This window comes from Pelophylax lessonae (assembly GCF_965119305.1).
Source record: "Pelophylax lessonae genome assembly, chromosome: 1".
In the NCBI taxonomy this organism is placed as follows: domain Eukaryota; kingdom Metazoa; phylum Chordata; class Amphibia; order Anura; family Ranidae; genus Pelophylax; species Pelophylax lessonae.
Window position 1 is genome coordinate 427,106,486 of NC_138768.1, and position 15,080 is coordinate 427,121,565.

General features: G+C 44.3%; 1 protein-coding gene across 1 annotated transcript in view; it reads left to right on the forward strand.

Annotated features, from left to right (window-relative positions):
• LOC309546672 (lysozyme C-like) overlaps window positions 1–14,596 on the forward strand; it is a gene marked incomplete at its 5' end in the record, with an annotated part of 28,175 nt that extends 13,579 nt beyond the window's left edge. Inside the window, 2 exons of the mRNA XM_082246389.1 lie at window positions 6,804–6,879; window positions 14,432–14,596. Of these exons, the coding sequence (XP_082102515.1) occupies window positions 6,804–6,879; window positions 14,432–14,495 (140 nt within the window). The 3' untranslated portion in view covers window positions 14,496–14,596. The remainder of the gene's footprint in view (window positions 1–6,803; window positions 6,880–14,431) is intronic.
• Window positions 14,597–15,080: the final 484 nt, after the last annotated feature.

Consider the following 15,080-nt stretch of genomic DNA (forward strand, 5'->3'; position numbering starts at 1 on the left):
ACGGCTGAGCGGCATACAGGGAACGTACAGAAGAAAGTGGAGGGGGCTGAATGGGACATCCAGGTCAAGAATGGACTTAATCTGCTCCCGGACATCTTGCCAAAAGGTGGCAATGACCAGGCAGTCCCACCACAAATGGAGCAGAGTACCATTGCCTCCACAGTTTCGCCAACATGCGGAGGAGGCCGAGGGATATATGCCGGCAAGTCCGCCGGGTACCAGCGTTTCAAGAGTTTGTAGTTAGTCTCTTGCATTTTAGAGTCAACCGAGCTCGAATGGGTAAGCTGATAAAGATAAGTTAACTGAGTGTTGGAGAGCTGCAAACCCAGATCCTGCTCCCACAACCGAACACACACAGGTGTGGAAGTGGAAGAAACAGCACCCAGCAATTGGTACAATTCAGAGACCATATGGGGGATGGGAGTATCCTGTATGAACAGGCGCTCAAAGGGCTTGAGGGAGGCCTGTGGACGGATGGAGGGGAAATGGACCATAAAGAAATGATGCAGCTGTCTATGCTTCCAAAAATTCTTAGGGGAACCGCCATGGCGGGCTCTCAGAGTTTCGTAAGACAGGAGCCTACCCCGTTCCATCAGTTTCCCACACTGGCATTGCCATCATCCACCTAAGGGTCAAAGAAGGCCATCTGCTCCCCCAGGGGGAACCAAAGGTAGCCCCCCAACGGCGCCAACGGGGAGACAGGGGGTGCCAGACCCATCAGGCTGTTCACCCGGTCCCATACAGCAAATGCATGGACCGTAAGGGGAGAAACGTAGTCTGACAACCCCCAGTGTTCTCGGGAGAGCCAGGGGGCATAGGACAACTTTCTGCTAGCCATAAACTTTTCAAGTGAGACCCAAAGCTTGGAGTGGGTGTGGAAGCGCCAGTTGAGAATACGTTGAAGGACAATAGTCCTTAGTAACTCTGAACATCTGGCATGCCAAGACTCCCCAGGTGCTTGGGGCGCTTCAACGTCGCCAGAGCTATGCGGGGACGTTTAGCGCTCCAAACAAAGCTTGTGATCATGCTATCCAGGAGACGGAAGAAACTGCGGGGCAAGGGGATAGGGAGCATCTGTAAGTAGAACAGCACCCGCGGGAGGACATTCATTTTAATTATATTAACCCTCCCCAACCAAGTGAAGGCTGTCTTGGTCCAGTGTAGAAGGTCCTGTTTGATGTCTGCCAGTAGGCGGGGGGTAATTAGCCGTGCAAAGTGTGTCAAAACGGTCCGTGAGGTGGACCCTGAGGTACGTCAGGGTGAAGGTGGTCCATTTAAAGGGAAAGGCAGCCCGAAGGGAACTGGATAAGGATGGAGGCACACAGATGGGGAGAATCTCAGATTTTGTGAGGTTAATTTTAAAATTGGAGACATAGCCAAAGCGCTCAAACTCCTGCATCAGAACCGGCAGAGAAAGCAGGGGGTCAGTAAGGTGGAACAGTATGTCATCGGCATAAGCCGAGAGCTTGTGCTCCGTCATGCCCACCTTCACGCCTCTAATATCCCTGTTCACCCTGACCTTTGCCAAAAAGGGTTCCAGGACCAGGGAGAAGAGGAGAGGCGAAAGCGGACACCCCTGTCTGGTGCCGATTCGGATCGGGAACGTGGTTAGAGAGGCAGCCATTAACGTGGACTCTGGCGCTGGGGTCCCTGTATAACGCCATGATCCAAGTCAGCATATAGGGGCCCAAACCCAGTGACTCCAAAACCCCCCGTAGATAGCTCCAGTCCATCTGCTCGAATGCCTTTTTGGCGTTGGTCGAGAGGATCAAGTAGGGCGGAGAGTCGGGATGGGAGGTTGCCCAGTGGATCAGCTGGATCGCCTGAATGGTGTTATCTCGAGCCTCTCTGCCGGTAATGAACCCGGTCTGATCGAGGTGGATAACCTGGGGCATAAGGTGCTTCAGGCGGTTTACAAGGATCTTAGACAGGATTTTTATGTCCGTGTTAAGCAAAGAGATGGGACGGTAGCTCTGCGGTGTCGCTGAAACTTTATTAGCCTTCGGGATCACCGTGATATGGGCCAATAGAGCCTCCGAGGGTATCACCCCACCTGTGGCCAACAAATTAAAGTAGTCACACATGGGCTGCTACAAAAGAGGAAAGAACGTCTTATAGTAGGTTTTAGTGTAGCCATCAGGGCCAGGACTCTTGCCATTAGGCAATGAGAGTATGGTACGTTCTAGCTCGGGCGACGTGATTGGGGAGTCTAGGTCAGAGCGTTGGTCTTCGGTCAGGGAGGGGAAGGCATGGTCTGATAAATAGTCCTGGATTGCAGTCAGCTTAGCAGACTGGGAGTCCGCGGTGGCAGAGCCGGACAAGTCGTAATGGTCAGCGTAATAAGTGCGGAACTGGCCCGCAATCACAGAGGGCTTAAAAACTGGGCCACCTGAAGAGGAGCACAACTTTTGCACATACATCTGAGCTCGCTTCCGTCGGAGAACTCGGGCAAGCATTCGGCCACATTTATTGCCCTGCTCATAAAACGTATGTGACACGTGACGCAAGCGGGCCCGGGTATGTCGGTCTAAAAGGCGAGAAAAAAGAAGCCGCAGGTCAGTCAACTGCGTCAGCTTGTGGGATAGTTCAGCCTGTTGTAGGGAGGTCAGCACTCTATAGATGTCTGCCTGGCATTCACGTTTAAGCTTAGCCCCCAAGGAGATGAGTTCCCCACGCACAACCGCCTTATGGGCCTCCCACACCAGTCCCCCACTCAGATTCTCCGACTCATTCTCCGTGAAATAACACCGCAAGACTTCCGAAACCCTGGAGACCACCTGCGAGTTGTCCAAAAAATTTTCATTCAGCCGCCAGGTCCATGACCTGGAGGAGGCAAGTGGTAGAGCAAGCTCCAACATAATCGGCGCGTGGTCAGAGATCGTTATATTACCGATAGACAATCGCAGCAGGTACTCCAGGGTAGGGTGGTCAACGTAATATCCTCGTTTACACCTTGTGTAAGGAGGAAAAGTAACTGAAGTCCTTCACTTGGGGATGCAGAACCAGCCAAGAGTCTACAAGGAGATGGGACTGGAGAGTCTTACGGTAGTGCTTAAGAAAGGCAAAGGAGTGGGAGGATCGACCATGGGAAGTATCTATTAGGGGATCAAAACAGACAATAAAGTCACCCCCAACAACCAGGGACCCCTCCCTCGAGTGTCGCGTCTAGAAAAGTGAGCTGACCAGTATTAGGGGCATAAACAGAAGCGAACCTGAACATCTTACCCATAATCATGCCTTTCAGAAACACATAGCGACCTTGCGGGTCCACCAAGTGATCCGTAGGGGCTGGAAGGGACATGCCCTATGGATAGCAATAGCTGTGCCCCGGGATTTGCTGACCAGGGAACGGCTGTGAAACCACTGACTAAAAAGGTGAGTGGGGAGCCTCGGGAAAGATTTGGGGGTGAAGTGGGTCTCCTGCAGGAGGACCACCTGCACCTTAAGCTTTTTCAGTTCCCACCACAGTTGATTACGCTTGTGCGGGGAACACAAGGCATGGACGTTCTAATATATTACCTTAAACAAGGCCATCAGCAGTCTGGTGGGGAGGAAGGACCCTCAGGAGGCGGCAGACACGACACGAAGAGCAGATAGGCAGGCAAATCCGGACCGGCAGGCACGACGAGGATCAGGAAAAAGAAAAAAGAAAAGTGAGAGGAAGACAAGGCATAGGAACAAATATACATAACAGTAGATAATGTACAAAAGCCACAATAGGTGGAAAACATATCTCACCACTGGGTGAAAAAAAATCTAAGGGTCCAGCCAAGGATGTGTCCCCGGGAGGAGGCACATCTTGGGCCGGAGCCACCATCCAACAATGGGGACTAAAACAACCCGTATAGGTAGGGCCTACAGGGAGGTATCATGGGCTAGCCACTGAGGGGGGTAGTCACGGTTCCCAAAAAAGGAGGATGGACAGGGAGGGAAACCCACCCCGCACCCGCCAGCCCAACCCATGAGTAAAGTGCATCTAGACCAGGAAGCAATGGGGAAAGCCCAGGCCAACCAGACAAAGTTCAAACTAGCCCCCCCTAGCTAACAGTCTAAGGCACAAGACATGAGGGTCAAAATGGGGGACCAGGGGGGAATAGGGGAGACAGGGAGCCTCAGTCAAAGCAGGGGGGGCAAATGAGGAAGTGTAGAGGACCAGCAATGCAAGTGTTCAGGGTCCCAAAGCGGGGGGCGCAGGAGCCGGGTTTCCAGCAGAAGGCGGGCGATTCCGCTTGCGGTGCTTGTGAGAGATGGACTGCCATGGCTGGGGAAGGGGCACCGTAGGAAGGTCAGAGACGATTCTCCAGTTGGGAAAGTCCACAGGTTCCATGTCCAGGGTAGACAAGAACTCAGGGAGGTCATCTTTAATGCGGAGGGTAGCAGAAACACCATTCCTGGAAGCTTGGAGATAGAAGGGGAAGCCCCAGCGATAGGTAAGGTCTGCTGCTTGGAGAGATTTCAGGAGGGGGTGTAGGGCCCTGCGCTGCATAAGCGTATGGCGTGACAAATCTTGATAGAAGTATAAGCAAGCACCATCAAAGTCAAAGAAAGGTTTGTTGCGCATTTTCCGCATGATGTTGTCCTTGAGAGTGAATTTGTGGAGCTTACAGATAATGTTATGTGGGTTATCTGCGTTTTGGAGACTGCAAGGCCCTATGAGCCCTGTCAATTTCTATCAGAGCTGTAGCAGGGAGTTCCAGGATCGCCCGGAAAACATCAACCAGAGTGGGAATGATGTCCCTCGGTGCCGTGGCCTCTGGGAGGCCGTGAATATGAATATTACCACGTCGGCTGCGGTTTTCTTTTTTTTTTTTTTTTTTTTTTTTTTTTTTACAATCCGGCTGCGGTTTTCAAAATCATCTAGCTGACATAGCAGGGTCTCTATCCTCCTATCTTGGTCCACACAGCGGGCCTGAAGCTGGGAGATAACAGGGATAGTCTCATCCAATCGCTGTTCTAATGTCTCAATGCGGGACCCCAAGTGAGAGGTGTCAGTTTTGAGTTGGGCAATGTCCTCCTTGAAAGCCGATTCCACCCTTGTGATGAATCTGTCTAAATCTGCCTTAGAAGGCAAGGCCCAAATATGTCTCCTTAAGTCCCCATCTCCTAAAATGTCAGCGACATCAGAGCCCCCCTCTGGGGAGGGGGGGGGGATGCTGGGGGACCACTGTTCTGACGGACCGATGCAGGGAGAGTCCAGGATCTTTGCTCAAGGAAGGGCTCGCCTCGTGGTGTGGAGAGGCAGGCGCGTCCGGCGCCATCTTGGAAGTCTGGGCCTCTCTGCTGCGGGTCTCCAGGAAGAAGGAAGGAAGGCATCCCTGTCGGGCCGCGGGGGCTGGGAGGCTGTCGGGGGATGGTGGGACATCGTGGGTAAGTGCTGAAGGCCGGGAGATCCCAGGAAGCTGAGTGTGATGCGGCGGCGGGTGCGGAGCTCAGGCGCCGTGCGTCCTCAAACCTCTATAGCCAGGCCACGCCCCCAGTCCAAACATTTTGTCAACTTTTTACTTTGCATCTTACCATCTAAATTGTGGGCCTGACGCCCATGTATAGGGGTGGCAATAAAAACAGATTTTTATAGTAGAGTAAGAAAGATTTAGATGATTTTTTTAAATGTCCCTCCTCCCAATAAATGTCCAGGTGACAGAACATGAAGGAATGTCCTTTATACGGACATAAACAGCATTCCAAATCTGTCACAAAAATTTATTTTATGGGGATGCAAAGTGAAAAAGGTTTCCCTGGAGTTGGGCTGTAATTATTATTTATTGTAATGGAATATATGTACGATAACATTTTAATAAAGGTATGTTCAGTCAGATTTAAGGTGACCCTTGACTGCTGAGGCGCATAGGCCTAGGAAAAAACAACTATTAACATAACAACAAACCCCTTGCCCCCCTAATAAAGAAACCACACTTACAGCCATTAGGTTGGAAAAGGGCAACACCACAGCTTTATTTAATTACCAACTCTGAGCATGTAAACACTTTAAAACCAGTGCCAGTCACAGTTGTACTGTGAGCACGCTTTAACATTACTAGACAAAACTCCAAAGGGGGGCCTGTCCTTACCATAAGTGCTGGACAGACAGACTAATTCCAACTTCAATCCAGGGCATAGCCCATTATAGCAACTTTAAATGGTGGCAAGGTAAAAAAAAAAAACGCTGCTAAAGCTGTGACATACTATCCAAAAGAGGGCCAGTGGGTGGTCCAGACACAAGTTCTTCAACAAAGGCCCAGAATTCCCTGGGGAAGAACTTTACTGAGCTCAAACCCGTCCCCCACCTTGTGACCTTCATCCAATCCCCGTGACCACTTCAGCCATACCCCCATCAGTCAAGGCTCTCTTTCCCTAAAGGGATCATGAGGCCTTCATTCACCATAGGTTTGATTTTAAACTAACCCCAGCTTTTAAAAGTAAAACAATTTACCTTTCCAGCAGCCCATGTCATCCAGCTATGTCACTTTACTACCCCCTGGTCAATGCAGGCATTCCACATTTCCCAGTGCTCTCCCCACTGCATGCTGTGGTTCCTTCTGCCAGCTCATACAGTACACGTATCTAATACTGGCAATATTCTGACACCAGATGTGGAACTGATACATTTATGAGAACAAAAGATTGATTATCTTCTAATAACATCCCTAAGGGTTGGCTTTATACTTTTTAAAGGGACCAGCTGATATTTTACAACTTTTATATTTTTATTTAATCTTTTATAAATATATTCTTATATTTGTCCCCAAATTTCAGCTTAGCTTTGCTAGCAATGTTGGTGTTTACAATATTTATTTTTTGTTTAGGTTTAGGGGATGCTACCTTTCGCAATGACATTCGATGTGCTTTCCTAATCCTGAACACCCAGGGAATTTCTGCTTGGTAAGTATAGATATAACCAAGTTAAAAATGAACCCTGACCACCTAATTGGCTGACAACCCTCAGTTTATTTTCTCTTCTACCAATAAATGAGCTGTGTTGCATGAAAATCTATCATCTGAACTTTCCAAGCTGTAACATGAACTGTACAACTAAAAAGTGATGAGCCAAGCATACCTGGGTTCGGTCCAGTACAAACTAGCAAAGTTTGGATGCAAGAATCCAAACAACATTGAAATCAATAAGAGGGAATGGCTATTTCCAGTAGAGGCCATTTTCTAAGCGGTCAACATAAAACATATGTAATAACTTTAAAAATGTGATTGGGGATACCTTACAGCGGTACGTTTAGTATTCAATAGTTTTTTATTGATTTTAAACAACATATTGCAGTAATACAGCATAAAATAGAAAATGTAGAAAACATAGGCAAGAGAAAAGGGGTTGGCCTGCGAAAAGGCACTCCATACCCGGACAATACATAACAAAATATGGCTCCAGACATTATTAGCAACCAGGCAGACAGTGATAAAAATAAACAGCAAAATACATTAATTCGCAACAGCCGTAGTCCCCTCCACAGGAGACACATCAAGAGTCCAGAAGACTCACCAAACTCCAATAAGATATCAGCCAGCAGAGGGCTCCCCCCCCAGACACCCCCAATGGGCACAAACTGTGTCCACGAAAGGGTGAAGCCCCCCCCCCCCCAGCCTCCCTCCCCAGAAGGGGAAACCAACCGGCTCCCACCAACGGCCAAGTAGTAGAAAGCATCCTTGGCCCATAGCAGAAAACCCAAACCAGGGTTCTGGAGCCTGAGCCAAGAACACCCTTCCAGCAGCCAGACCCCCAAGAGAGTAAAGAAACGGAAAAGCAGAAGAGCAAAAGGAAAAGGAAGAGAAGAACAGCCCACATCTCTATGGGTAGAAAGAGAATTAACCATGCAGGAAATCAGGAAAACAGAAAAAAGAAGGAAAAAGCCAGAAAGAAAAGAGACCAAGAGAAAAATAGACCTAAGACAAAGGCTTACAGCTGTACGTTTAATTACAGAGCATTATGACTCTTGGATACAGCATCAGTGATACCATACTCTGGCATTGTATGTATATATATATATATATATATATATATATATATATATATATATATTAATTGCTAAGCAGGGCAAAACAAGTCACAGAGCATAGCATGTTTTGATTCAGTAACACACTGTACTGTGTACAAATCATAAACCCATAGTGCAGAGCTAAGGCAGTTATGTTAAAGGATAAGTCCACCCTGAAACTAAAATCCCTGCATCTACAGTATAGATCTCCATAATCTTACACTAATCTATCTAGCCCTGTAAAGAAGAAATCAGTATACTTACCTTTTTTGAAGCCAATCCGACCCAATCCCATGCTGAGCTGTTAGCCGTGGCTTCGCTGTGGAGGCGGGTGCAGAGGACAGAGCCGACAACGAAAGCCCATAGTAAGTCTATGGGTGACGTCACTTCCCATTCATTTCACAGCCATTGTCGGCCGTGTCCTCTGCAGAGCTTACGCCGCTGGAGAGAGGAATAGCTTCAAAAAAGGTATGTATAGCGATTTCTTCTTTAGAGGGCTAGATAGGTTAGTATTAGATTGTAGAGAAAAAGGATCCACGCTTGTGGACAGTGAGCAAAGGCTGCAGCCTACCTCAAAATATGGCCAAAAGGCTATATCAGAATATGTGGGCAAGGTGAGGTAAAGTGGCGCTGCCTAATTATAGGTGATCCAAATGGATATGGTTGATTAAAGTGCAGTGATGCAAATTAATAAAACTTCAGTGTAAAAGCAATATCAAAATTGATGTATAAATTAGTGGAGGTGTCTGTAAAGTGTTTTAGTGCAAGGTGCATAAATAATAAATGTGCTGATCTCAAAAGAAATATATAAATAAAGACACACTCAATATAATATTCTGTGGGCTAAAATATAAATACAATACATTCACATCTGTGTTCTTAACTAATAAAAGCAATAATAAACAGCTATGATATGACTTACCTATAGGTACTGTAAATATCTCCTAAACATGCACCGTTTAGGAGATATTTACCTTACATGCAGCCAGTGACGTCACTGGTGTATGCGCTCTGAAGGATTTCAGGAAAAAATATCATAAAATTAATCTTAGTGCAAAACCACGCCATACAATACCAATTTTTGGTTAAAATATAAAAGATGAGGTTGCATCCAGGAAATAGATACCAAACATTCCATGTCTTAAAATGACAATATCACCAAAAACGATGGTGCCCAAAAATCACCAAGGTGGCGCTTTAAAAGCCTTTACAGCTCATAAGTTTAGAGTTACCTAGGATCTCTTGTGCTAGAATTATTGTTCTCACTCTGACGTTCATGGTGATATGTCACACGTGTCACACAGCAGTTCACATACGCATGCACACCCTGGGCTTGCGTTTGCGTTTGCACAGGTGTGCGGGGCAACAGGGGTTATGGCAATTTTTTTTTTTTATATATGTTTTATTATTATTTTATTTTTTAAACTTTTTTCTTTTATTTTTTACTTGATTGCTATCTCAAGGGGTTAATAAGCCCCCCCACCCCCCCAAGCACAGATCGGCTTGGTTAGATGTGTGCCCTGGGTGTACTGGACAGGAAATGGTGGATCTGAAACTGGACAAGTGAAAAGTGACATCAGTTCTGGTTTCATTGTTTGCATGTGAGATCGAGGCATGGATTTGTCTCAGTCTCACAGTGATCTCCCTCCCCTAGCCGATGGTTGTGTTCCCGGGCTCCAGCCGCCAGCGATAATCACAGGTACAACCCGGCATGCTGGTTGTACCCAAGTTGATTGATCGATCAACTTGGTAATTCAACCTGCCCATACATAATTTGCACCGTGTATGGCCTGCCTAACACATGTAAATATTTAAATGTAGAATGATGTAATTCATTTGATGTCAACGTGTTTTAAAGGAACAATATAGGGGTCGATTTATAAAAAAAAAGGTTTGCTGTGTGGCCTTAAGCATTTGTCAGCTGTCGTGAATAATCACTTAATATATAAACATACTATATATTTGTCAGCTCCATCTAGTGGCCATAATGTCATATTTTCCTAAAATACCTCAATCAGGAAAATATTGCATTATGCCCACTAGATGGAGTGGACAATCATAGCAAATAAACATATTAGACACAATACAGTGATTATTTGTGACAGCTGTGAAAATGCTTGTGGCATTCACACAGCAAAGATTTTTATAACTAGACCCCATATTGTACTTCCCTTAAACACATATTTTGAGCTTTTATAATAGTGTTTATCTTATTAACCACTTGACTACCAGGGCAATTTGTAAATTTTTAAAATGAGCATTTTTTGCTATATACACTATCTCACGAAAGTGAGGACACCCCTCACATTTCTGTAAATATTTTATATCTTTTTATGTGACAACACTGAAGAAATTACACTTTGCTACAATGTAAAGTAGTGAGTGTACAGCTTGTATAACAGTGTAAATTTGCTGTCCCCTCAAAATAACTTAGTCCCTCCCTGGTGTCATGTGACTCGTTCATGTTACAAGGTCTTAGGTGTGAATGGGGACCAGGTGTGTTAAATTTGGTGTTATCGCTCTCACTCTCTCATACTGGTCACTGGAAGTTCAACATGGCACCTCATGACAAAGAACTCTCTGAGGATCCAAAAAAAAGAATTGTTGCTCTACATAAAGATAACCTAAGCTATAAGAGGATTGCCAAGACCCTGAAACTGAGCTGCAGCACGGTGGCCAAGACCATACAGCGATTTACCAGGACAGGTTCTCACTACTTTACATTGTAACAAAGTGTCATTTCTTCAGTGTTGTCACATGAAAAGATATAATAAAATATTTACAAAAATGTGAGGGGTGTACTCACTTTTGTATGTATGTACATTATATGTTTTGTGATAGCAGAGGCCCTGTAGAATAAAATAAACAAAAAGTAAATAGATAACAAATATGTCAAGCTTTTAAATTATGTGTGCCCTTAAAATGGCAAAAACGACAGTACCCAAAACTTTTTCTTAGGCAATGCTTTGAAAGTCTTTACAGGTTATCAGTTTAGAATCACCCGTGAGCCCTCACTTTTTTCTGTTGATGGTGATACCTCACATGTGTGATGGAATTGGTGTTACACATGTATTGCACTTTCTCGGTACTGTAAAAGTGAGCAGCTTGCTGGCTTAAAAAAATACTCATTTTAACCCTTTGTATATTAGGACATTTATAAAACGACCTTGTTAGACAAGGGGTGAATGTTTGATGTACCTTCCACATACTTCAATTTTTTTTTTTTTATCTCTGTTTTTATTATATTAAATATCGAAAACTATACTGTAAAATAACCATTTGAGGAAATTTCTTTTTTGACTCAGCCTCAGTAAACCTCTCTTACAACGGTTCTGTTGGTAAAATAAAACTTTGGTTTTTAGGAAAACATTAAGTGTTCAGTGCTCACCTGTTCTGCTGCCTGTGACACAGACCCCCGCAATAGTGAAAAGATACCTGTGTCTGAAGATCCTGAAAATCTGATACTCAAACTGGCATAGTTATTGCCTAGGTTTGAACTGCAGAAGTAGGATCAGGTACCTGTCATTAAAAGGCACCTGCTCCCAGGAAAAAATAAAAATTAAAATTAAGACGAGGATTTGGGGGGGGGGGGGGTGTTTATAAATTAGTAAAAAACAGCTGCCTATAAGGCAGAACATACAGGTATAAACTGTATAAATATGACCAGTACAGAATCTATAACTGCAAATTTACACATCAATACTGGGTACTTTCACCCCCTTCCTGTCCAGGCCAATTTTCAGCTTTCAGTGCCGTCGCACTTTAAATGACAATGACGTAGTCATGAAATCTTTACCCATATAACGTTTTTATCCTTTTTCTGAGACAAATAGTGCATTCTTTTGGTGGTATTTAATTAACATCGGGTTCTTGGTCAAGTCGCTGACAAAGGCCCTTCTCCCTCAATGGCTCAGTTTGGCTTGCCGGCCTGCTCTTGGAAGAGTCCTGGTGGCTCCAAACTTCTTCCATTTATGGATAATGGAAGCCACTGGGCTCATTGGGACCTTCAATGCTTCAGACATTTTTCTTTACCCTTCCCCAGATCTGTGCCTCGATGCAATCCTGTCTTTGAGGTCTACAGCCAATTCCTTAGACTTCATGGCTTGGTTTGTGCTCTGACATGAACTGTTAAATGTGGGACCCTATATAGACAGGCGTGTGCCTTTCCAAATCATGTCCAATTAACTGACTTTACCACAGGTGCACTCCAATCAAGTTTTAGAAACATCTCAAGGATGATCAGTGGAAATAGGATGCACCTGAGCTCAACTTTGAGTGTTATAGTGTTATGGCAAAGGCGGTGAATACTTATGTACATGGGATTTATTTTGTTTTTTATTTTTAATACATTTGCAAAGATTTCAAACAAACGTATTTCATATTGTCATTCTAGGGTATTGTTTGTAGAATTTTGAGGAAAATAATTAATTTACTCCAATTTGGAATAAGGCTGTAACATAACAAAATGTGGAAAAAGTGAAGTGCTGTGAATACTTTCCGGATGCACTGTAAATGTACAGGAAAGTTTTCAATTTCAAGGCCCAAAATAGCTTAAGAATTGAAGATAACAAGTATTCTAGTTTCTTCTGATATGATCTGAAAAGATTGAAAACTGTTGAGATGTTTTTAGTTCCAAAGAATATGCATTAGATTGCCTACAGTGTCACACCCTCTCCAGAAAAGAGGAGAATGATGGTACTTCACTTTTAAAGAGGAAGTAAACTCTTAACTCTTTTTTTTCTTTTTTTTTCCCCCTGCAAAGTAAATGCATAATGTGCTAGTATGCATCGCATACTAGAACATTATGTGACACTTACCTGCAATGAAGCCCGCATTGTCCCTGCTGCATCCATCTTCACCCCTCTTCCTTCCAGGTCTGCGGACTCCGGCTATATTACTGGCTGGAGCTGTGTGACACGTGCGGGAGCCACCAGTCACGGCACAGGGCTCTGAAGAAACTGCACGGGCGGCCATTTCTTCAGAGCGCATGCGCCGATGACATCATCGGCTGCATTCAATGTAAATATCTCCTAAACGGTGCAAATTTAGGAGATATTTACAGCACCTATAGGTAAGCCTTAACCACTTTAGCAGATTTGGCAGCTCAATGACCAGGCCCTATTTTGCGATTCGGCACTGCGTGACTTTAATGGACAATTGCGCGGCCGTGCGATTCTGTACCTAAATGAAATTGACGTCCTTTTTTCCCCACAAACAGAGATTTCTTTTGGCGGTATTTGATCACCTGTGCGATTTTTATTTTTTGCGCTATATAAAAAAAAAAAGAGCGACAATTTTGAAAAAATAACAATATTTTTCACATTTTTTTATATGAAACTCAAAAAAAATTTAATTTTTTTCTAACATTTTAGGCCAATATGTTTTCTGCTACATATTTTTGGTAAAAAAAAATCACAATAAGCCTATTTTGATTGATTTGCGCAAAAGTTATTGCGTTTACTAACTACGGGAAAGATTTATGTCATTTCTAATGTTTTTTTTTTTTTTACTAGTAATGGCGGCGATCTGCGATTTTTTTTTTCCGGGACTGTGACATTGCGGCGGACAGATCGAAAACCCTGACTGACATTTTTGACACTTTTGGGGGTACCAGTGACATTACTACAGTAATTAGTGCTATAAATATGCACTGTTACTGTAAAAATGACACTGGAAGGGATGGGGTTAACTTTATTGGTGATCAAGGGGTTCAGTGTGTCCCTAGGGGCGTGATTCTAACTGTCAAGGGGCATGGCTAGTGAAGTAACCACAGAGACATGCGATCCTATATAGCAGGATCGCATAGCCTCTGTGCTTACTTCAGGGAGAATGACAGACAGCTGTGTTTACATCAGCCGTCTGTCTTTCTCCCTCTCCTGTGGGAGATCTCGAGTGGGCGGCGGCCATCGGAGCCGCGGGACACATGTGCTGAAACCCCAGAGAACGAGCGGGGGCGGGAGCGCGGCGGCGCTTGCTCGCCCCCTACAGGCTCGTGGGCGAGGGACGTAGGGCTATGTCACTTTGCCTGTAAGTGGCTGAGTGTCACAGTAAATAGACGTTAGGCTGTCGGCAAGTGGTTAATATAGGCTTACCTATAGGTAAAAGTCATTAAAGTGGGTTTACAACCACTTTAAGTAATGGTCCGCTTTAACTAATTATTTTAGACACAGGGTCACTTTAACTGGCACCCCTGAGTGAACTTGGATGGGGTATGATTGCAGAAAGCTTCTGTAAAACAACTTTGAGGCTGATTTCCTTATAGCTGTTCTTGATGATGACCTCTACTGTTTTACAAATTGCTGTGTTCTGGGCAGAATACTAAAATGAACGATTTCCATAGAGTTGTGATACTGTCTTGTTCATTAGCAATAATTAAGCTGTAATGTCACCTGACTGAGCTACATGTTCTACATCATCGTGACTATTATACATTTTTTTTTTTTTCAAAGGAGAAACCTTGCACCCAAATGTCTAAGATCAGACTTGAGCCAATATATCCCTATATGTGCTTAATTTATGGATTTGAAGAAAGAAATAGAGACACTATAATTCTCTTCCCTTGGAATAAATCGGAGCTTAATCAATTTTCAAGTGTAATGTGGAGCCTTTGAAAATTATGTTTCATTTTTTTTCAAATCAAATAAACCCTTTTCAGAACCAGTCATGTCTGTGTAATTCTTAATAGTGTGCAAAAACATTATAAATGATTAGGACTAGCATCCAGGTCAGCAATGGCAGCCGCTGCACTTTGTTCAGTACGGGGTTATAATAATGTAACTAAAATAGAGGGGAAGAGCGCAATGTTGGTGCTACACATTTCCAATGAGGTGGTATAATTCCATCCATCCCCAAGTAGACTACAATCAAAAGAATAACGGGACTAGCACACATTACGTTTATATGCATCAAAGCAAAGAAAGTACAAAGTATCTAACAGAATGTTACTAGCAAAAGTCCAATATACACTATAAGGCTGGCCATACATTAGCATGGCCAGCCTTAAAAAAGTTTTCCTTTTTGGTGGTAGCATGGGATTTCTCCATAGGACGCAGTGCTTGGGCCTAAGTAGCCAAAGAGAAACATTGTCACATTAGAAAG